A 22718-nucleotide genomic window follows, 5' to 3' on the forward strand; every position below is an offset into this window, starting at 1 on the left:
CCCCATCGCCGCACAGCAGGTAACGTGTATGCAACCTGGGTTTCTCCATGCTCCTCTTCCCCGTTCTTGAAAAGCTGTGGCAGAAGCCCAGTTTGCATACAGCCTGCCTGCTGCCTGGAGACAGGTGAATGTGATAAGATTCATCTTCTTAAAGAAACATCCCGCGCCTATGTCAGGAGCAAAGGTAATGAAATAATCTCCTAGATCTGTAAAACCACTTCTTCTCTTTCCTAGACCCTGTTTTTTCCAGGTGACAGTGACAGTTCTTGAAGTTATAAGGAAGCAAGTTCCCAAAGCATCTACCTTTGAAACACCATCAAACAATATGGACATAATAAGTGCTACTACCGAATATAACATCAAGAGGGCTATGATGATAAATTCCATTGAGCAATGCAAAGTCTTTCAACATTTGTTAAAAGACTGTGCATTTGGCTGTAGGATGCACCCCTGATCCTACCCAGCAAGGTAGCTAAAATGCGGAAGGGGCTCAAAAAGACAGCAAGGGTATGCACTAATTTCTGTGACACAGAACAAATATTGCAGAAACAGCGCTTCAAAGACTGGAGTGGGAGGAGAGACAAAGTAAAGTCCACAGTAACTTACTGCCCAAGTTTTTGTCAGTCGGAAAATAGGTGCGCTTTGCAGAGCTGATACCACAGACATGAGGGAATGAAGGTTGTTCAGTTCTAGAAGTTTCTGGAGGTGGGAAAAGAGAAGAAAGGTTTTTTTTTGTTTTTTTTTTAAAGAGCATCAGTTTTCCATTGGAAATTGGAATGTTCTGGGTCATTGAAAAAATATGTTCCAGGGGCTTGCTCTTTATAACTTATAAAATTATAATATGCTCAAAAGATTAGAATGTGATGTGAAACCACACAATGTAGCAATAAGAATCCAAATTGAAAAATTCAAGTGTCTCTTCTCAAGCTCTGCTTGTTGCCTTATGAACAGTCTAGTCTCCTTCCTGAACATTTCTGATCTACTGACATAAAAGAGACTTTGATTCTGGAGGTGAGTCAGATGGAAAAGCAAATGTTCATTATGAGGAGGCACGGATGGTGGGTCTTGACCTCACTGAACATACAGAAGTGCCTCATTGATTGGTTTTATGATGCATATATATATTTAATATGGAAACCTCTTGTCTTCTATTGCTACACTCATACATTTTTAGATCTTCTCCGTGGCAGAGAAAAGTAATTGCATCTCACCGACTCTATAGTTCAATTTGATATCTGCCGAGAAGTTGTTGCATTTTAATTTTTAAAATTTGTTTGCTGCACGGGCCTCCCAGGAGGTTGGGATGTCCTTTGAGTTCATTTTGCTCTAACCTTTGTCCTGCAAACAACTATTATGAAGCTGCCTTCCTTCCTTCCTAGTTGTTATGCAGCCCAAGATGTACTATGTTAGTGTAACACATCACAACACTAGGGCAGTACACCCACAATATTCCAGCCAAAGATACCTGTTTAAAGGGGCTGGTTTAATTGTTCTCAATCTCATTATGTCCTTGGATCTGTCTTCATTAATTTATGTATTTACTGACCCTCCTGAAGCTATTTTACTGTCTTGTTGTCTTTTCTGTGGTTCCATACAAATGTTCATTACTATTATATATGACCACCAGGCAATGGAAGTAGATATGAAATGATGCCAAGCCTGAACAAGATGAGACGCCTTGGTCTGAGATATATCTTCAAACACAGAGCTAAAATAGAGATGGGATGAAGCAAATAATGACAATAATGAAGTCAGAGTAAACAGTGGGGAGAGGTAGAGAAAAAGAGGGCAGCGTGGTAGAAGCATAGATTTTCAGACAGGACATAGACAGACCAATAGTTCAGCTTGCAGCAGTACACTGCTTTTCATTATGCTAGCTACACGGCAGATGTTCATCCAAACTTCTGTTTACTTATATTATTAGCTCAATTTCTTGCCAGTTTCCAAAAGTGCCTCTTTAATTTAATAAAATGTCTTGCTATAAATATGAATTACTCTTTAAAAACGTACAACTAATGTGTGGCCAGAATCACTTAGCAGCTCTGTATCATACATGTTTCTAAAGGGCTAGACATCTTCTTTTGAATGTTCTTTTACTTCATATATTCAAAAACATAGCCATGTTAGTCTGGAAGATCAAGATGCAAAGGGATCTTAGTACCTTTGAGACTAACGGAAAGAAAGAAGCTGGTAGCATGGACCTGAGGCTACATTCTCAGATGCATGGGGATCATATACAATTTTGGAATGCCCTGATTAATAATAATAATAATAATAATCATCATCATCATCATCATCATCATCATCATCATCATCATCATCATCATCTCAATAATTGTTAGAGTCTAAGCTATATCTTCGTATGGGAGCCAGTGTGGTATAGGTAGTTTGAAACCTCATGAAAGATGAGGATTTGAATGGAAACCTACTTGGTGAATTTGGGCAAGTCATATTCTGTTGGCCTCAGAAGAGGACTAGGGAAATCTACTCTGAAGAAAATTTCCCCAGAAAACCCTGTGATACAGTTGCCTTAGGATGGTCATAAGTCAGAAATGACCTGAAATGACAACAACAACATCTTAGTATGTCTGAATGCTAGGATATATGGGTTGAGAGGTTTGTGTTTAGTGGTTTTATATTTCTTGAAATTCTCATACCTTTATAAGTTCATCCTATCTTATAAGAATTAAAGGAACATCAGAGTAGAAAATCAGGAGAGGCAGATAAATAGGTTTACATGTTCTATACCCTGGGAACCCTATTACCTATTTATTAAATGACACATCATTATCATAGGATCCTATGTTAGAAAATGCTCATGTTTTACTTAATGACACAGCTGCCCCATTTTTAACGGCAATAAAAGCTCATTAATAGCTCAAACTTCTATGGATCAGAACAGTTAAGCTGATTTAAATCACATTGAAATTAGCTGACACTGTAGGCACAGGCTGTCCATATGAAACATCTGGACATGTTTAATCACTAACAATTTTTCAGCTGGTTCAGTTACCCCTGGTCCCTTCAAAGAACATTTTCTATTTCAACTGTACTAGAGAAGTGGAGGATGAATGCAAAAAGGAAAAAAAAAACTCTGAGAAAGATTTATTTAAAAATAACAAGCTTACCTTTGCTATTTTCACAAAATGGCTCAATATTTCTGCCCTTATTTTTAAGGTCTGTGCTGTTAAAATTTCTCGTACAACCCAGAAACTGACCTGTAAATAGCACACATATATATAGGGTTATAGGAAACAATCATAAACTATGATTCTAAGAAACCAATTAAGCAAACAGAGCTTCTTCAAAATGACTTTCAGTACGACTGCTGCAGAATTGCTCATTGTGCTGCTATTATTGTTGCCACTATTCTTAAGCAGTTGGGTGTCTTTGGCAATTTACTGCAAATACCCAGAGATTTACCAGTACTGTCAATACCAATGGTTTGCAGTAAACTGCCAAGGATTTCTGACTCTCAGCTGCTTAATAATGACAACAACAAAACTATGCCCTAAATTAAACTGCTGAAATGAAGATTGGGGAGTGAGGAGTAGAATTTATAGGAATGGGCCAGGAGCCTCAAAACTAATTTTCTGGCTCAGAATTCCTTAATTCTAAGCATATGCTTTATGAATCTAGATCCAATTGGTGGTTTCAGGGTTCTCTGGAAAAACATATTAGATACATCATGCCTGAAATCTGTGCATTCCTGCTGTAGGAAACAAGACAGAGCCACAATTCCATTATAATTTGCTACTCAGACAAACATCGCTGTTTAAAAGGTTCAGATGTAGCAACTATATCCTGCCGCACAGTGCAAATCCAATCCTCAGTGACTCCTCATAGACAATGTCAGTTCATTAACTTTAATTAGAAACATTACCTGATTAAACCTCCTTGTAAAGGCAACAACATTAGGGGCAAGGATGTGTTTTTCTTTCTTATTCCATCCACAACTTGCTAGTTCCTAGAAAAACACAAGACAATACTTTTGTTCAAAAATTGTGGTATGTCTTTCACAGCTTTTAAAAGACAAATAAAATTGTCCATCTCTCCCCGCTCAAAAAGAAATAGTGATGAAACATGATTTTTGAACACTAGATGGATAAAATTTAAAACAATGGTATCATTCACTGAATTTTAGTTGGTCATATCCAGGTATTAGATAGCCCTCACTTTCTTTGGGTTGTTGTTGTTGCCTAAAATAAAGATACTTGACCCTTTTAATCCCCATGTCAAAGAATATGTGTCTGTTGCAAACCAGAGTAGAAAGTAATAGAGGACAACGTTGTACCAATGCTGCTGAGGGAGTAGGACAGCTCTTTACCTTGCCCCCAACAAAGAACACGGCAAAATAAACATTTTGGCAATTTGTTGAGTATTCTAATGGGTTGAAAAATAATTTTTTCTTCAGTAAAAAAAACTTTAAAAGAATTTTTCCCTCTTAAGAACTGGAAAACTTGTTTTTGCTAGTAGAAACTACAAGACCTTATCAAATCTTTTTCAAAGTCTCATGATCAAGTAAGATTTTATTCCTGGTCAAAACTCCCATTTCATTAAAATGTAAAATATACTCCCCATGGGCATTCATTTCCTGGTACCAAAGCAAATGAGATCATCTAGAGTTTTATGTTCTATAAAACTCTAGATGATCTAATTTGAATTGCGTCAGCAAGTCTGCATGCATGCGCCATCATTGAATAATATGGGTTGAATCCATGGATTGCTAGCCTGCTGATGCAGTGGACCCACTGTACCAACAAAGCCAAACATGCCTATTGCTTTCCTGTGGCTTAAGTGCTTTTCACTGTCAAAGAATCATAGAGTTGGAAGAGACTTCAAGGGCTATCAAGTTTAACATCCTGCCATGTAGGAATACACCATCAAAACACCCTCAACAGATGATCATGCAGCCTCTGTTTAAAAACCTACAAAGAATCAGCCTCCAGCACATACTTAGGGAGTTCATTTTACTGTCGAACAGCTCCAAGTTCTTCCTAATGTTTACATGGAATCTCTTTTCCTTTAGTTTACATCCATTGCTCTGTGTTCTAGGCTATGAAGCAGCAGAAAACAAGCTTGCTCCATCCTCAATATGACACCCTCTCAAATATTTCAATAGTGCTGTCATATCACCCCTTAACCTTCTCTTCTCCAGGCTAAGCATTCCCAGCTCCCAAACTACTCCTCACAAGGCATGGTTTCCAGACCTTTCACCATTTCATTCACCCTCCTCTGGACACATTCCAGCTTGCCAATGACCTTGTTGAACTGTGGTGCCCAGAACTGGACATGGCAGTCCAGGTGAGGCCTGACCAAAGCAGATAAAGTGGCACTAGATTCCATATAAGACCATGTTTAGGTAAATGGTCAACCTGCACAAGACCTGCTGTGGGTATGATTACAACAAATTTGATTAGATAACCTAGCTTATTTGCCAAGTAATATCCAGAATGACAGATATGAAATCCCACATGGGCAGATGCACTGCATGGTCTCCCTGCCACCTAGGAGTATGCCAAGGGCAAACACTCCCTGAGTTGGGCATGATCCTTGCTGAAGCCTCAAAGCCAACTGAGACTGGAGTGCTGGGGAGCAGCCTTATGCACCCAAACCTCTGACTACAGTGAAAGGTGCAGCCAGGCGACTCTAGTCCCACCAACCAGCCAATACATCTGAATTTCATTGTGTGGCATTTCTGCTTCTTCCCAAAGCACACAAAAATTGTGCAGACATCTAGGGAGAAGGAGCAATGCTAGCACCATTCCCAGCATGACATTCCCAGACCGTAAATTGGCTCCAGGTAAGTCACAGAGCAGGCTTCTGTCTGCAGACATTACTCGGCTTAGGAAATCGAGTCAAGAGCTTTGGAGCACTGGCTCTGGACAGAGAAGAGGAGACTTTGCATTTTCCTGGTCTCTCAGTACAAAACTCTGGAGAGGCAGTGTCTTGTGTTTCCACCAAAAAAAGGAGGTCTCAGACATATTTGACTAGGTTTGTTTTAAACTGGAAGCCTATGTATACCTAAGAACTATGCATGAAAAAAAGTACACTCCAAAACGGAAAAGGGTACTTTTGCCAAGGAAAAAAGCGGAGGCTAATTTCACATCATTATTTCTCGCTGTTCCAAATCCATTCTACAGCTTGACTCTTCAATTACTAGCTCAGGTTACGACAAAATTCAAATCAATGCAGCATCTTATGGTCAGTTGTTAACCAACTGTTTACGTAGCAGCCTGGGAATGAGTTCACCAGATCATCTAAATAACATTCTTCTGTGTTTTTGATAACTATGGAGCTTCAAGGGGAAAAAAAAATCTGTTGTGCATGTTTCCCCAGCACAGCGCAAAAGTTGAGCATGCCAAAGAAGGGAACCAGCCAGAATGGTATATTCAAGCTTCCAAATATTCTATATGTCTGTGATAAACTGAATGTCCTGTAGGGATCCAAAGGCTCAACTGTTGTGCTGTGAACAACAGGAAAAAGCAATCCATACTCCTTAACGCTAGTTTCCAACATATATTTGCGACTGCTAATGGTGTCGAGTTCACACATGTCCTCCCCCCAAGTCCGAGGGATGTCTGGTGGTCTAGCAGCCTGGAAAACATTTGTCCACAAGGCACAGGGTAGACGTCTGCTACGTGGGACAACGGGAATGAAGTTACAATTGAAAGGAAGAATGGATAAAAACAGTAACAACAGGCCTGTAAATATCAACAGAAGCAAGCTTCATTCCAACAAGTACAAGCCAGGAAATTATGCACATCTGTGTCTGGAAGATGCATTTGAAGTTTTTTGTTTTGATGCTTTAACAGCAGGTTTTAACATAACAGATTTCCCAAAACAAATGTGGTTTTGCAACAATACTTTTAGCAATATACCATAAACATTGTGCTGTATGAGAGAAAGAGAACTTCCTTATTATTCGTCATTCTCATTAACCGTCATACATTTCAGAAGGTTTTCTCAACTGACTGTGATAGCATATACAGTGGACCCTTGTTATACGCTGGTGTTTGGTTCCAAGATCCCCCGTGTATAACAAAATCCGTGTATGCTCAAGTCCCATTAAATATAATGGCAGAGCAAAACGGTGTCCCTTATAAAAAATGGAAAATCAAGGTTTGATCATTGAAATTTATACTTTTTTGGAACATTTTCAAACTGTGTATGCTTGAATCCGTGTATAACAAATCCGTGTATAAGAAGGGCTGACTTGTATATAGCGCTTCCTCTCTGCTTAAATTGATATTTATCTCCTCTTCTTTTGTTTTTAATCTAATATAGTTGTCATTATCAGCTTTGAAGACGTAACAGGATTGATTTTTTAAAACTGTATTTAAGAGACCAGAAAAGCAATCCTAAAGTGGCACTGAAAGTCTGTAGTTGAAGAACTGCACATACAATTTTCAAGTCAATCTAACTGAAAATAGATTGACTTTTCAATGGGTTCTAGCTAACTTTAGGTTTGTTTAACATTTCTTTTTAAGAATTATAAATTGCAGGTGTTTTAAAGTCAACACAGGAACTAAACCTGGGAACATTTTCATTAGAAGTTTACTGAAATGTTCACTTAAGATGGTGAATTTGCAAGAAGTATTTGTTTTCACTGCGTCTCGCCATATATTTTAAAAACTAAATCTATGTTGCCCTTTTCCTATTTAGAAGGAAAAAACATTCAAGCTGTTATGTAAATGTACCAACACATTTCTGATTGACTTATACACTGCTCCTTTAAAAAGGAGCAAAGTGTCAGCCAGCATCACTGCAGTGTATGTGAAAAGCAGCTGTCTCATTACATAACCCAATTTGCAAAGAGTTCAAAACTTCCCTGTAAAATGTTCCATTTAAAACACTCAAGGCATCTGGGATCTAAAATGAATTTATGTTTAGGGCCTCCTCTACACTTTTAAATTATGCCCGACTATTACAGGAAAACAGGGGAAAACATTTTTTAAACTTTCCATAAATAAGACAACTATACAACCCGCTAGTGGCTTTGTCCCTTAGGCTTAGGAGCAATCACCTTTCACAGTCAGAGACTGCCAAACTGCATCTGTCTCATTACATATCTTCCTTCCTTTGTGCTACCACTATAGAGAAAAACCTAGGCCATGTTCCCACTATGATTTAAAGCAAATTGCTGTTCGGGTTATATGACCGTCATTCCCATTTGAAACTGGTTCCGATCCTACTTTGATCGGTTTCAATTGCGATGAAGCGAGACAAACACAAAAAAACCCATTCTTTCCTGACACTGGTTCTTTGGTGTTTCTTTTGAAAAGAATCAATTGCGGAGTGTGTTCAACAAGTGGGAATGATGGATCCGAATCGTAGCATTCTGGAGGGATCCCCTGCGAATTCGGATGGAGGACTGTAATTGCAAAACCAATGAATCAAATGTTCTATCAACTTATATATATAGAATATGTATGTATGTATGTATGTATGTATGTATGTAGTTCCCAAACCGGGCTGCCCAAGCTGTTGTTTACGTCACTTATGATGCACAGATGATTGACATGCATTTTGAAGCAGCGCAAACTAGTGGGGATGACAATTGTGCCAAAAAAAGAAGCGATTACAAGGGGATAATGAAAAGACCCACTTTTATAGTGGGAACGACGGACCTTTTGGAACTGATTTACCAACACAGAACGAAGGCAACTTGCAAACTGGTTTTAATGTAAGTGGGAATGAGCCCGTAGGTTTCTTTACTTCAGGAGTGGGAATCATGTGGCCCTGCAGATATTGTGGGACTATAACTTCCAGTATTCATCAACACTGGCTATGTATGATGGCTAGAGATGATGTGACTTGCAGTCCAACAACATCAGGAAAGATGAATGATTCCCACTCCCTGCTTTAATACTGAAAGAAAGGGCAGTGAGAGAAAGAGCGTAGGCAAGTGGACTGGGTAATTTCCAGAAATTCTGAAACAGTTTGTAGAATATACAGTTTTTAATATCCCACCTTTGGGGGGGAAATTTAGGAAAAGCTGAAACATATGCAAGATTTATTCTCAAATCAAACGTAAACTTAATTTACTAAATTTGCTAAATTATATTAGCAAATTAATATGGCAAACTATATTAAAATGTCGTAATGTATAACCAGCATATAAAACCTGACTATTTGGCATAGCTATGCAATTTTAAACTATTAAAAAAAATGTTTTACCGAAGCAAAACTATATCCCATACTGAAGAGAGTGCTGCGAAGTGCCACATCCTGTGTTATGTATTTGTATCTTAGTTTTTGTCATATGAGAAGTTGGGGAGGAAGGAATGCTAAGAAACCACAAATTCGTAATAAAACAACAAAGTCCATTATTTGACAGAAACCAACTCATACATTCACAATCTTAAGGACGAGGCTGGCAACATATTTAGATATTTGAGTAAACTCAGCCCTGAAAATATTTAACTCTTCAATAGTGTATTATCATCCCAAGCAAAGAAGGCCCGCTGTATATTTCTTTCATGAACATGGCAGCATGCACTAGCTGCAGAAATGCATCTTGGGTCTGAGTATTGTATGCCTTTGCAGCATACAGAGGAATTATTGTTCTCTGCCTCTGCAGACGGATCTATACACTACTTCATACTACTCAGTTCCTTGCATTCTGAGTAAGTAAAATTTTGCCTTTAAAAGCATTTCACTCATTCCAAGAAAGAAAACTATTTCATCTGAAGGTTTCTTTCCCGATGCTCTCCAGTGTTTCCAATTTTTATACTAGAAAAAAAAGAGAAAAATGTTCTTTTCCTGTCTCCCCGACTTAGACATTCATATTTCTAAATGTGCAACTTGCTTAATCTGAGATCTATTACAGAGTGTAAACAAGATTATTACATATTGGAAAGAGCAATACATGTCAACCTTTACTAATTCTCCATTTCCTTTCAATGAATGCAGAATAATAGTGGTCACATCTTTACACATTTTTAGCAGGGAACAATTGTGGTACCAGCCATTCAATCCTGGCTTTCCATTGCTTTTCTTGTTATCTTATAAGGTCATAGAAATGATATCATAAGCCACCCCAGTTATCCAAAACAAAACAGAATGATTAATATAAATATTTAAGTAGTCCCATGTTCAACACACTGGGCTGCCAAAACCACTTCCTCAGTCTTACAGCAAGTAGCTTGTATTTCTAGTGAGCTAGGCTATATCTATACAAATTAATCGAATTAGGAGCTGACAGAAACAAATTAGGGGAAGACTCTAATAAATGTGGATCAGGGATCTTCAAACAAATGCTTGACCATGTAAACGATAACAGTTTTAAATTTTAAGCTGGTGAGACATGCAACAGTCCCGACTGTACTTTATCAATCCTTTTTGAAACAAATTCTGAAGCAATGATATGTGCTACTCTGGTTGCAAAAATCAGATGTATTAAGCAGCTGGTGGGCTGAAATACATGGTCAGTGTGCTCCAGATGGCTCCAGGGACTGCAAAGTTTGACACGCCTGCCAGTTCACTTTCTTATTTTGAAAGGAAAAAAAATGCCTTAGTATCTGCAAACATACGGCATTCATTAATGTTCGTAAAACATCCAACACTTTCCTTTGTCTCTTGGAATGGCTGCACATTTAGCACTGGATAAAAGTTCCATCAGAAAAGGTCAAGCATCAGGCTGAAGACTGCTCACTCCGAGCTATCCTTAAACTTCATGGCATTCGCACAGTGAGGAAAAGCAGTGAGTGGCTCTCAACCAAGAAATTACAACATTGCTATTCCTTTTCCTAGAGCCAAATGATAGGTTGCCTTTGCCATGTGTTAACAGTTCTTTGGGTGGAAAGTCAGTGCTGGGTTTGAGCTCCAATTTCTCAGAATCAAAGTTCATGCCCTCTTCCATCAGTATATTGTGTTTTGCTCCCCACAATGATTTGAAGAAAGAAAGCTAAGATCACAGTGATTGTTTTCACCTCAGCACATGGGTAAACATGTGTATGTCTCAAAAGATTAGAATTTTACTTTATGTCTCAACTCATCCAGACAAACCAGTTTCATGATGTCCCTGATCAAACTTGCCTTACTGACTGCAGGTGGCTGCGTAACATAGTTAAGACAAAGGATAATGCTAACATGCATTTGATCTACAGGCTGAGTCTCTTTTATCCAAAATTCTTGGGGCCAGAAGTATTTTGGATTTCACTTTGGGTTGGGGGAATACCTCTATTTCCATATACATACCCAATGAGATATCTTGAGAGACTGGACCCAAACCTAAACACAAAATTCATTTATATACCATAGCTTGAAGGTAATTTTATAAAGTATTTTAAATAACTTTATGCATGAAACTAAGTTTGCGTACACTGAACCATCAGAAAACAAAGATGCCATTATCTCAGCCACTGATGAGAAAAGTTTTGGGTTTTGGAATATTTCAGATTTTGGAATTCTGGATAAGGGACCCTCAACCTGTATATATCACAAGTGCTTTATATGGCATAGTATAAATTCAGTCGTTAGTCCAAAATATAGTAGATCCTCTGAGTCAATGGAATTTGAGTAGGTTTGAAACCAGTGTGTGTAGTAGTCTGCATGGTAAGAAAACGTCCATGAACATCATCAGAAACTCATACCAGAGTTTTAAAACAACTTCAGGAACACTGAAAGGCTTAACATTAATCCAGTAAAAATGCAGCATATGATAACGATTATTAGGAGCAATACATATTTAGACCATCTTGAGGTTAACTCATCAAAACCCAAGTCTGGCAAAGGCCACATGCTGAAAAGTAACGTTTTTTATTTTTTATTTGACAACACAAGTCTTTAAAGAGACAGCCGGGAAAAGGCTGCTAGCAACATCACCAGCTGAATCTATCTGCTCCTAAGACACATGGCACGTGCGATGTGTTCAAGTACAGATGTAAGCAATTATATATCAGGGCTCTGACTGCATTCACCAGACATTTAACAAAATTAGTCACTTCTTATATTCACTAGAGAGTAAGACAGCTATATATTACACCATTTGCCAAGACGAGAATTTTCCTTGCCTCCTGCCAATCTTTAACTCAGCATCTATATGTCTTCTTTAGAAGGCCTATGTTTTCAACTACTTTTGACCTCTAAAAGGATAGGTTGTTTTCAACTAAATGTCGTTATCTGAGTGGCCCTCTGCAATCACACGCATGAACTTTGCACCTGTACAGAGCTTATTTCAGGAAGCTTTGCATCTTCTGATAGTCGCCAAAAAGAACTAGTTACATAGAAACAGAAGCAAAGCAAGAACAGATGCTCAGTGGCACCTGCAGCAGTGAAGGAGGCATAGTTATGTGAAAAGAACTAGTTACAGAAGTGAGGCCTCTGAGCAGAATCATGTATGGGTAGAGAAGCAAGCTTTCTTAACCTCAGTCCTTAGTATTAGAGTATGTGCACAGGGGACATTTGGATTATCAGCTTGGGAAAACATGCTAAACTACAAAGGTCTGTGTGTCATCTAGCAGAAATCATCTTCTGTTCATCTTTTAGGATTTACCTGGACAAGGCATACACAAAATATTCACAAATTTGTTATGGCTCCTTACACATTCTTGCCTTTTCATGCTTGCTAACATGATGGAAAATACATATCACTTGAGACCTTGGCACCTTCTTGTCATGTTCTCTCTTAAACATAGGGATAGTAAGGGCAGAGTGAAGAGCTGCTAGAGAAACTCAATCCTGGACCCTTCACACAGAAGGGTTGAGCTTCTTCTGAAGCTCTATCCCTTGCCCTTAGGGAGGTTGTATATAAAAGTGTGAGAATTATTAATTTATTTTAAGTCTTCACAGCTTTCCTTCAAGTTCGAGGTAAAGAAATGGGTAGAAAATGACAGAAATCTGTTCTGTTTTCATCCCAAAGTAAAAATGGTCATTGTACTTAACAACCTTGTTACAGGTGTCTCAATGTGTGTAGATGGTACATTTACAGTGTAAACGATACAAGGTATAGTTAGGAGCCTATAATAAAAATTATTATTCATTCCCCCTGAAATATACATAAAGTTGCCCAGCTGGTCATTTTTAAGCATCCAACACTTATATAGAACCACATTTAATATAATGGCACATACCTCTGGCTGTATAGCTTTAAATACTGGCATATCCATCAACGTAATCTGACTCTGGAAGAGAAGTAAAGAAAAAGAACAATTCCCCGTTTAGAATGGATACTGAGTCAGTTGAAGGTACTTAAGCTCAAGATAGAAACTCTGAATGGTACCCAAGTAGGATGAACACAGTCTTCAAGAAAGCTGACAGTGCATACAAATCAAAAGGTAGTTGTGATGAAGTAAACTACTCAATTCTATTCTGTTGCAATAAGATGACTTTCGAAACAGTAAAAAAATGTTTTAAGCAAAATACTTAAGCTAACCCTCCATAAAAGGCATCACTCTTTTTTTTTAAAGATGGCTGTAGAGTCTATTAGCAAGCCTACTACTATGCTTCTTCAAATGTTCACCTATGAACTCTGAAGATCACTTGAAGAACCACAGTTACAGATCAGCAAACGGTTGTTCTTATTCATGGTCTCAGTGTAACTCACACATATGAGAGTCTGAAAATATAGGAGTTGGTAGAGCTCACCTTGAAGAGCACGATGGGTGAATGTCACATAAGGATAAAAGACAACATCACTCTGTGAAAAGAGACATCCTTGTGTGACCTGATGCCTAGTATTCACCAGGTAGTTAGCTTTGCTTATTATCATGATCACATTTATCTGACTCAGAGTTGAATAAGACCTCCTCATCCAATGCTAAATCCTCTGTGGTAAAATGCACATTCAGGGACAAGCCAGGAGACTGTAGTTACACATGCTGTCAAAGGGCCACTATCCCGGCTAAGGTCTTTGCTTTGTAGTTGACAAGGTGGTGAGCCATATTAATCTGTTGAAAACCTAAGCAGTGCATTTCACTTGAGCAAATAGGTCTTTCTGATCATATGTTAAGTATTTTCAAGATATGGATAATATTCTTCCAGAGATACCGCTGACAGGCCCTCAAACAAATGTAATATTTTGGTATGAACAGTGAGGCGGCTGCAGTTGAGCAAAAACTCCTTATGCCCTTTTTACTATTTGGAGTGAAATATACTTAGTTCTGGGACTTGTCTCTTATCACATCACTATAATAAAGCTGGATGTGGGGTGCTTAAAGAGAAAACTATAGGTCTTGACTTTGAAGAGGTACAGGCGATCTATTTGTCTGGAAGTAGAAGGGTTCAAGATGGGTGTTTGCCACAACCTACGTTTTATGTGCAATAACAATAGTAAAACTGGTATTACAACTGGAGCGGCTGTTTGTGTCTGTAACCTTTTTAATACGGGAATGGTAACTTCCTTTTCAGGCTTTTAAGATTTCACATTTTAGAGCTGGGAGCAAATGAACGAGGGAAGCTGAGTGAGAGCCAAGACGTAGTTTTGGTCTCACAGCAAAACCAGTGAGGAATCTGAAGCACAGTCATGGCTCATTTCTTCCATGATTAATGGGGGAAAAAGTTAGATTTGGAGTCTTCATCCTTCATCTTTCTTTTCATGTGCAGGCTTTGTCACTATAGTAACAACTGTCAAAACAGTTGATAATAGCTGTGACATCAACAGTAGTGCAAGTTGTGACAGTAGCACAAGGTTTGCCAATCTCTCAAGTATGGCAGAAAGTGAAGCTCTGATTTATTAGTAATGATGCTGATGTTTGTAATACAACATATGTTTTTAAAGGAAGGTTAATAAAAGTATCACATGCTGAATGGACTTGAGTCATGGCTGCTGAGGTTAAGACTGTAGTGACAGTGTGATGGAAACTGTAGAATGACAATGGACAGATGGGAGCAAAGAATGGGCCACATCTGTTCAGCCTGGAACTGTGGCAGAACTGCACTTGAAGATATGAAATCAACTCTCCCAGCCTTGTCCTTGCTGTCACAAGCACCTCTACTTTCTAAGTTCCCTACAGAGTGTTCAGAAAGAGGGGGATAACATGGGAATGATAGGAAAGCAGAGAATAATCTCATACCACCATCAATATGGAGGGTAATGTTCTGAGCAACCTTCAGGACTAGTAGCATGCCTTCATACAAATAAAAAAGTGGTTAAAGGAGATATCTAATCTCTGTTTTGCCTCTAAATGGGCATCTATCTACAGCACCTCTTCAGAAAAGTGACATTAGTCCAAGTGCATACAACCTAAGATGATTAATGAAGATCTAAAGACCAGAGCAGATTGGTCCATGGAAACAGGGGAGGGTATTGCATAAATGGATGTTGCCAGAAGAAACTTCAACTATATCAACTATCTCCTACTAAATTATTTACAGAATTAAAAAAAAGAAGAGAATAGTGAAGCAAGACATAGAAATAATGAATACAGATAGAATTCTAGAACATTGTTAACTAATCAGTGAACAAAAAGGTACTGAGCTACAATGGGATTGGCATATGCCTTGAAGTACCATACACTGTATTTTGTTTCTACCAAAATACAATGTCTCCGCTCTAAAATGTTATTCACTCTGTGAAGGCACAGGAAAAATTCATAAGTTATATAGAAAGCACAAATAAGAACTTGTTTCTTATAATCATGCTAATATTTTCCCCTTATGTATAAAATCAGCAACTCTACTCACTGCAAACTCCTCTGGAGTTACTTTCAATACATCAAATACAACTGCATCATAGCTTTTATGGGCATAATCTGAACTTTGTCCTTCCAGAGAGTCAGAACTGCTACTACCCTGTGGAAAGAGGGGAAAGCGGGGTTACTTGGAAACAGAATTTAGTTGCAAGTCAGCTAAAGCTTACATCTACTAATGTAAGGGTGCAACACATTTACTATTTCACTGTAGCCTTGGTAGTGCAGTGGTTAAATGCTGGTACCACAGCCAAAACATTGTGAGTTCAATCCTGCAGGTCTCCAGGTTGACTCAGCCTTACACCCTTCCATAAGTTGGTAAAATTAGTACTCAACTTCTTGGGAGCAATTGGCTAACACATTGTAAACCCTTAGAGAGGGCTCAGTACTATAAACTGGTATAGAAATGTAAGTGTTATTGCTGCTATTCCTCAGCACCATTCCCCTGGGTAACATCTTGAGCATTTTCTTTGTGTCACATCACTTCCATCTTTCCAAGCCCACAATGAAACAGCCTGTAGGAATGTGAAATGAACTGCAACTGCTGTTGCTAGAGGTGTAACAAAACAGAAACAGAGAATGGGTACCTCTGGAGTGGCGGAGGTCACTGTCACGTTGGCCATGAGGCCATTCCTTTTATACATACTCTCCTTAGGATGCAGGAAACTTCAGCTCAGCCACCAGTGGTGACACAATAACGGAGAACTGCTGCAATGCAAATACATTTTATGAGAAACGGATTTAAGGGAGGTCACGAGTGTGGAACACAAACATTATTGTCGAATAGAGATGGAGAAAGTAAGTTGTAAAGCGTAACATGCACCATTTTGAAATGCGCTCATACTTTATAGTCAATCCATTTTGGAAATATAGATATACTGACCTATAAAATTAAACACAGCTTGAGTCCTAAATAATTTAGAGACCACCTGCTTTTCTATGTTCCATTACATTCCCCAGGACTGACTAAGCACATTCTTTTACCTTCATCGGTTCACTTCTGAATTACTAGGATATGTAGGGGGGGGGCTGTTCAATAACTACAGATTTCCCTTCATTGGTTACAATTTTCTGCAAGCAATGCTTTATTCCTCTGAACTGGCCCATATTGAGTTGCTGTTTAATATAGTCTTGCTTTTTTGGTTATTCCAGAACACAGTTGCCTCTGGAGAAGGAAAACCTAAAAATACTAGCTATACCTGAACCCTTAACAAATGTTCACTTGGTTCTCAGTGAAATCTATGGGCACCCAAGACAAATATTTATGATCATATCATAAAACACTCTAGAGACAACAATGAAAGATGATACCAATTGTTGAAGAAAAACAAGCTGAAAAACATGAGCCCCATGCTACTCACAGATCACTATGTATTTCAATGCAACCTTAGTGTGCACAAGTTGTAAATAATGTTGGCTCCTTCAACCTCCTTCAGTGCTCAAAGTCATAGATTTCATGAGTTATGACCAAAACATCAGTCAACCTTCTCTACCTGCCCCGATTCTTCATAAAAGAGATCCCAGATTTACAGGACTCGTTGTTTCTGAGCCTTTTTATACCTCTGAAAGCAACACATTTCATATTGAAGTCTGAGCTAGCGGATAAGTTATGTTTTTGCTCAAAAAATTAGCACCAGACATTAGGCCAAGGAAAAAACTTAGCATCACATCAAGCATCCTCTATTTTCTTAGATCCTTGTTTTAACCACAGTAAACAGAGCCCAACCTTTGACATGGTTAATAAAGCCTCTCTTACTGACACAGCACTCCCCACTTTTGGGCTTCGCAGATAAGATGCTCCTCACTAATATCCATGTTGCAACAAATGTCTCAGTCCTGAGAAATGCCAGGAATTCTCTGCACATTTGCTACAGCTGCTGCAGTTGGGATGCCAACAGCATCTGTTCATAAATCCATTTAGTCTAGCCAGTGACAAAAAATCAATTAATTTATGAATAGCAACTCTTGGCTAGCACTTCAAATGGATACAAATAAAAAAGAAACAAGAGAGGGGCAAAATATCCTTTCTTCACGAAATCTAAGTATCTTTTCCATTGGGCTGGCCGCAGTTAATGCTGACCTCTTTGTTTGCATGGGAGAAGGAGAAAAGGGATAAACAAGAACACTTTCATCATATCTGTTGTTAAGCTGGAAGCCATTTTTTCATGGAACGTTATCACAAAATGAACTAAATAAGGAATGGCCTAGCTTCTGTGAAAACACATTAGCTTGCTTCTTCTCCCCAAATGCTGGTTTTATTCCATAGGAAGATACTGGCAAGAGTGCACCTTTGCAAAAATACTTGAAAATATCAGAGGAGTTTTTTTTGTTATCACATATTCACACACATTCCGGACCCCCCCCCCCCCCGTTGAATTTGGAAATTCGCGTATATTCAAGCCCCATAACTTTGAATGGCCACATGTTCCTGCGTGCGGCCATGTGCGTGTGTCATGGGTGCATGCACCATTAATTTTAATGGAGGTCACCCATCTGTGAATAATCAAAACTGCAGATCTCAAGTCCATGAAAATGGAGGGTGATAGTAATCTTATATATGAAAGTAAAGAGCCAGCATGGTGAAGTTTTATGAGTGTCAGACTATGAGTTAAAATTACCATTCAGCCATGGAAACCAATGGGTCTGTGGGCCAGTGACACTCTCATTCTCCAAGGAAGGCAAAAGCAAAGCCCTATGAACGAATCTTGCCAAGGAAACCCTCCGATAGGTTTGCCTTAGGGTCACCATATATTGGAAACTGAAGGAATACACCAAATACACACACGCCACCCACAAAAGCACTGTAGCAAATGAGATAGTGAAGGAGAAGTACATAAAAATATGGCATTCGTATCAGATCCACTAACTATTCCCTCGTCTCTCTTCTGTCGGCCTCCTGGCTGCGTTTTTGGTGTGTGAGTACTCAAATAATACACTGATGAAAGGAAAAGAAAATTCCATATGTGACCTTGTGTTTAGTCCAGCTTGAGTTCTGGCTTTCAGTGATAAAAATAAACCAATGAAATGATAGAAGAAAGCATCGCTGAAAACTTAATGAATGTACCATTTGTAAAATAACCATCATGATTTTCCCTAGTACTCAGCAAACTGTTTCAAAGAAAAAGTTCAAAATAGATCCAAAACTCCTTAAAAAAACCAAAACACCCTAGCAATGCTAAAACGCATGCGCCGCAACTTCTTATAGGCAATCAGCTGGATTTTCTTTGCACAAAGGTCTGAAATTTTCCTCTCCAGAACAGAATTCATTGGTAAAGATAAGCTAACATGAAAGCAGATTTAAATGCACAATTGACTCAGTAACCACTGTATTGGGCAAGGAGGGGTGCTAATCTTTAATAGCATATTCCTGATTGTAATAGGACATAGTTCCATGTAGGTGAAAGGATCCTTAAGAAACTAGACAGAACACTTTTAGCAAATAAGACATTCTATATTTAAATTGAATATCTACTAATAACTATGCAAGACCTGAATACTCTAAAGCAGTGTATTCTCAAATTCTGGTCCTCCAGGTGTTTGGGACTTCAGCTCCCAGAAGCTTCAGCCATCATGGTCAATGGTCTGGGATTCTGGGTGCTGGAGTCCCAAACACCTGGAATTCCAGAGTTTGGCAATCCTAAAGGAACCAGATTTTGTCTGACCTTGAAAGCTAAGGAGAGTCAGCCCTGATTAGTATTGGATGAGAGACTGCCACTGAATCTCAGATGCTGTAGGCCAGTGGTCCCCAAACTCTGCCCTTTAAGAGGTTTTGGACTTCAGCTCCCAGAGACTTCAGCCATGTTGGCCAACAGTCTGGGATTCTGGGAGGTGAAGTCCAAAATCCCTTAAAGAGCACAGTTTGGGGACCACTGCCATAGCCTATGTTTCAGAGAGAGGAAGTGCAAAACCGTCTCTTGAGTATTCTTTGCTTTAAAAAGCCCTATGCAACTCATGGGGTCACCTTAAGTCAACAAGTGACCTGAAGGCACATGCACACATAAACTATACTCTAATGAGGACCACTGAAATGTCACACAAAAGCAAGGCTCATGAAGAGTTGTGAAGAACTCTAAAGCTCAGTTTTTATATGTATGCGTTTGCAGGCATGTATGTATGTGTGTGAGTGGGCAGGTGGGTGTATAAGGGACAGATTTTAGTTGGTTTAAGAAATTTCTATTTTACACATGGCTACATCTCTTTTTGCATCTTCCAACTGTTTCAAATGTTCAAGGGCCTGTTACTTTTAACAGGTTCCAGACAGGTGGGTGTGTTATTGTCTGGCAGAAGGACCAAAAGAACAACACTAAAGTGGACTCTAGATCAGTGCATCTCTAACTATCGGATATGAGGGACCAGTAACATCAGGAGCAGGTACTATATATATATATACTCATTAGAAACTCACCAGGGACTAGCAGCTGATGATCCACAGACCATCACTTTGAGCACTACTGCTCCAGATCCCAAAATCCTATTCCATAATAAATATATGAAATCTTTAAGAAGCAGAAAGCTTATTTGTATTTCTAACAGTCTTAAGATACCATTCCAATACACGTTTAAAAAATAAAAACAATGGGTTGTATTTTAAACACTATGGAACACAGACCAGGTTCAGTTAAGAGTGGACTCAACATCAAGTTAAGGCCGACTTGAAAATCCAGGGAAGGATCCAGGTGTATCTGCTCCAGAAGGGTATTTCATAATGATGGAAACAGTGTGATATATCAAGAAGCCCGAGACTAGTTCAAGATGTGCTTTAAACAAAGATCTGGATAATTTGTTGCATGAATCTGAATGAGAGAGACTTCCAAAAGAAGGAATTAATTTGAGGCTATGACAACATTTATTCAGTACAATTAATGTGCCGTTCTTTCCACTGTGGGTTTTGGTTTTGGCTTTAGACAGTCTGGTCAGACTCAGAAGTGGGGAAAAAGCACAAAAGAGGGGGAAAGCAGCCTAAGCCCTTCAGTTCCTATAATCATTCACTGAAGACCACCTTTTGTAAGCTGTTCAGTGAGGAAAGATATGGAGGAAAAGCATGCATAGGTGAGCTTTATCTGTAAAATTATTAGAGAGGAAAGGCTCAAGCAAATTCTCTCTTTACCTAGCTTCCATTCAGACACTGCCTGTGTCTGAAGTCTAATAAATGTGTAGTTGGAGACTTGGAAATGTATATTGCCAGTATGGTGCTTATTTAGTTTTCAAAACATCCAGTGAACCTGAATTCCCTTTCACCAGACTATCATCATCATGGGACAAGAAACTCAAACAGAAGCAGACACCAGGAAAAACAGCTATAAAAGTGGTATAATGGTACAGACAGCACTCTTAAAAACAAACAAAACACCCCTTTCCCAAAGTTTAAAGTTACCTATAAGTATACATCTACATCCTACTTCCCAACTATGTCTGCTCTCCCACTCCAAGGTATGCAAAAAAGGTCAGCCACCTCACTGTCGAAACCCCATACAAATATATTAGTTTAAAATAGTGTCATAATGCTACAGCAGCAAAGCAGACAGGCCCAAAGAATGGACTTAAGAGAAGAAGGTATTCCCATGGGACCTAGTTTGTAATTTCTGTAACAGATGTGAACATGAGCTGGCTCTTACTCAAGGTAGAGACTAATAATAAAATGCTACATTAATTTGGATGTAGGGTCACTCTGAAAGATGCTTAAAACAGGAGAGAGTTAGTTCTAGGAGAATGCAGATAGAGATGAAACTGTGCCAAGTCAAATATTGCTTTCTAGTTTTATCTGGGGAAAAGGGGCATAATGCAAGGTGTAAACAAATGGGTGCATAAATGAATTCAGATTCAGAAAGATATACAATAATGACATTTCTACGCAGCCTCCTTTAAAGGAATGTTTGACAGAATCATTTGGAACACATTTGGAAATTCAAAAGCAATTTGTCATATAGGGAAAGGATGGGAATCAAATATATTCTAGCTCCTCACATACCCTTTTGGTGATACAACTAGCAAAAGTCTGGCCCATGGACTCTTTATGATCTGCACAATTTCAGATCTTCCTGTTCTTTTTATAAGGAAAATTTCTAGCTCTTGGAGCTAAAAGACATGGCACAAAGTATTTCTAACACAGTGGCCAATACCAAAAAATTTTCAACAAAATGTTACTTGTTTCCTACCCTTGTTTACAATATTCAAAATTCCTTCAAACAGAATAATTTCAGAATATGAAAGCTGTCAGCAAAACGTAGCAAATATTTATAAATCAATCACAAGCAGTTCCACTTTATAAAATAATAGAGTGGCCACCGACTACAAAAATCTAGCCAGGTTCCCAAAAGGATCCCTTGTTCAGCACTGCCACCCAGCGATCATCTAAAAGAAATGCTGGAACTCAAATAGTAGTGAAGCAAAGGTTCACACACATTACCCTCTTCGGTCCAAGACACACTGCAGAAATAATCTGGTTTGAGACCGCTTTAACTGCCCTGGCTCAATGCTAGGGAATTCTGGGAACTGTAGTTTTGTGAGACATTTAGCCTTCATAGTCAGAGAACTCTGGTGCCACAATAAACTACAATTCCCTGGCTTCCCTAGCATTGAGCCGGGGCAATTAGAGCAGTCTCAAACTGAATTATTTCTGCCGTGTGTTTTGGACCACTGCCACTCTTCTACAAATCTCTCTTTTTCTCCCCTTTCAGTGATAAAACAGAAGCAGATTAACTTACCCATAATATATTTCTCTTTCCAGTTTTAAGTACAGTCAAACACAAAGGAGGCATTGCAGCACATCTTTCAGTCTGGATGTTTCTGAAACAACAACAACAACAACGTAACACTTAATTTTTCCATTTCTTATATCACCATGTTTTAAGGTATGAGAATGAGTCATTTGTTGTAAACAGAGAATAATTTAAATGCAGTCAGTCCTGCATATCCACAGATTTTTTTATCCACAGATTCAAGCATCCACGGTTTGAAAATATTTTTAAAACAGATAAATTCAAAAAAGGAAACCTTGATTTTGCCATTTTATACAAGGGACACCATCTTAATGTGCCTCTGTATGTAATGGAACCTGAGCATCACTGGATTTTGGTATCCACCAGG

At 38.7% G+C, this 22718-nt stretch overlaps 1 protein-coding gene across 2 annotated transcripts in view; it reads right to left on the reverse strand.

Annotated features, from left to right (window-relative positions):
* Positions 1 to 22718, reverse strand: part of LOC149308056 (ras-specific guanine nucleotide-releasing factor RalGPS1) — a 140817-nt gene that overhangs the window by 106444 nt on the left and 11655 nt on the right. For both annotated transcript variants that reach the window (XM_089534989.1, XM_089534988.1), the window contains exons 2-8: positions 22337 to 22418; positions 16220 to 16340; positions 15628 to 15735; positions 13077 to 13127; positions 3884 to 3967; positions 3129 to 3218; positions 607 to 699 (exon numbers count right to left, since the gene is read on the reverse strand). In XM_089534989.1, coding sequence (XP_089391115.1) covers positions 607 to 699; positions 3129 to 3218; positions 3884 to 3967; positions 13077 to 13127; positions 15628 to 15735; positions 16220 to 16276 — 483 coding nt within the window. In that variant the 5' untranslated portion in view covers positions 16277 to 16340; positions 22337 to 22418. The remainder of the gene's footprint in view (positions 1 to 606; positions 700 to 3128; positions 3219 to 3883; positions 3968 to 13076; positions 13128 to 15627; positions 15736 to 16219; positions 16341 to 22336; positions 22419 to 22718) is intronic.

The sequence above is a fragment of the Sceloporus occidentalis genome, unplaced genomic scaffold, assembly GCF_023333645.1.
Source record: "Sceloporus occidentalis isolate IW3139 unplaced genomic scaffold, rSceOcc1.0.p SCAF_8, whole genome shotgun sequence".
Classification (NCBI taxonomy): Eukaryota; Metazoa; Chordata; class Lepidosauria; order Squamata; family Phrynosomatidae; genus Sceloporus; species Sceloporus occidentalis.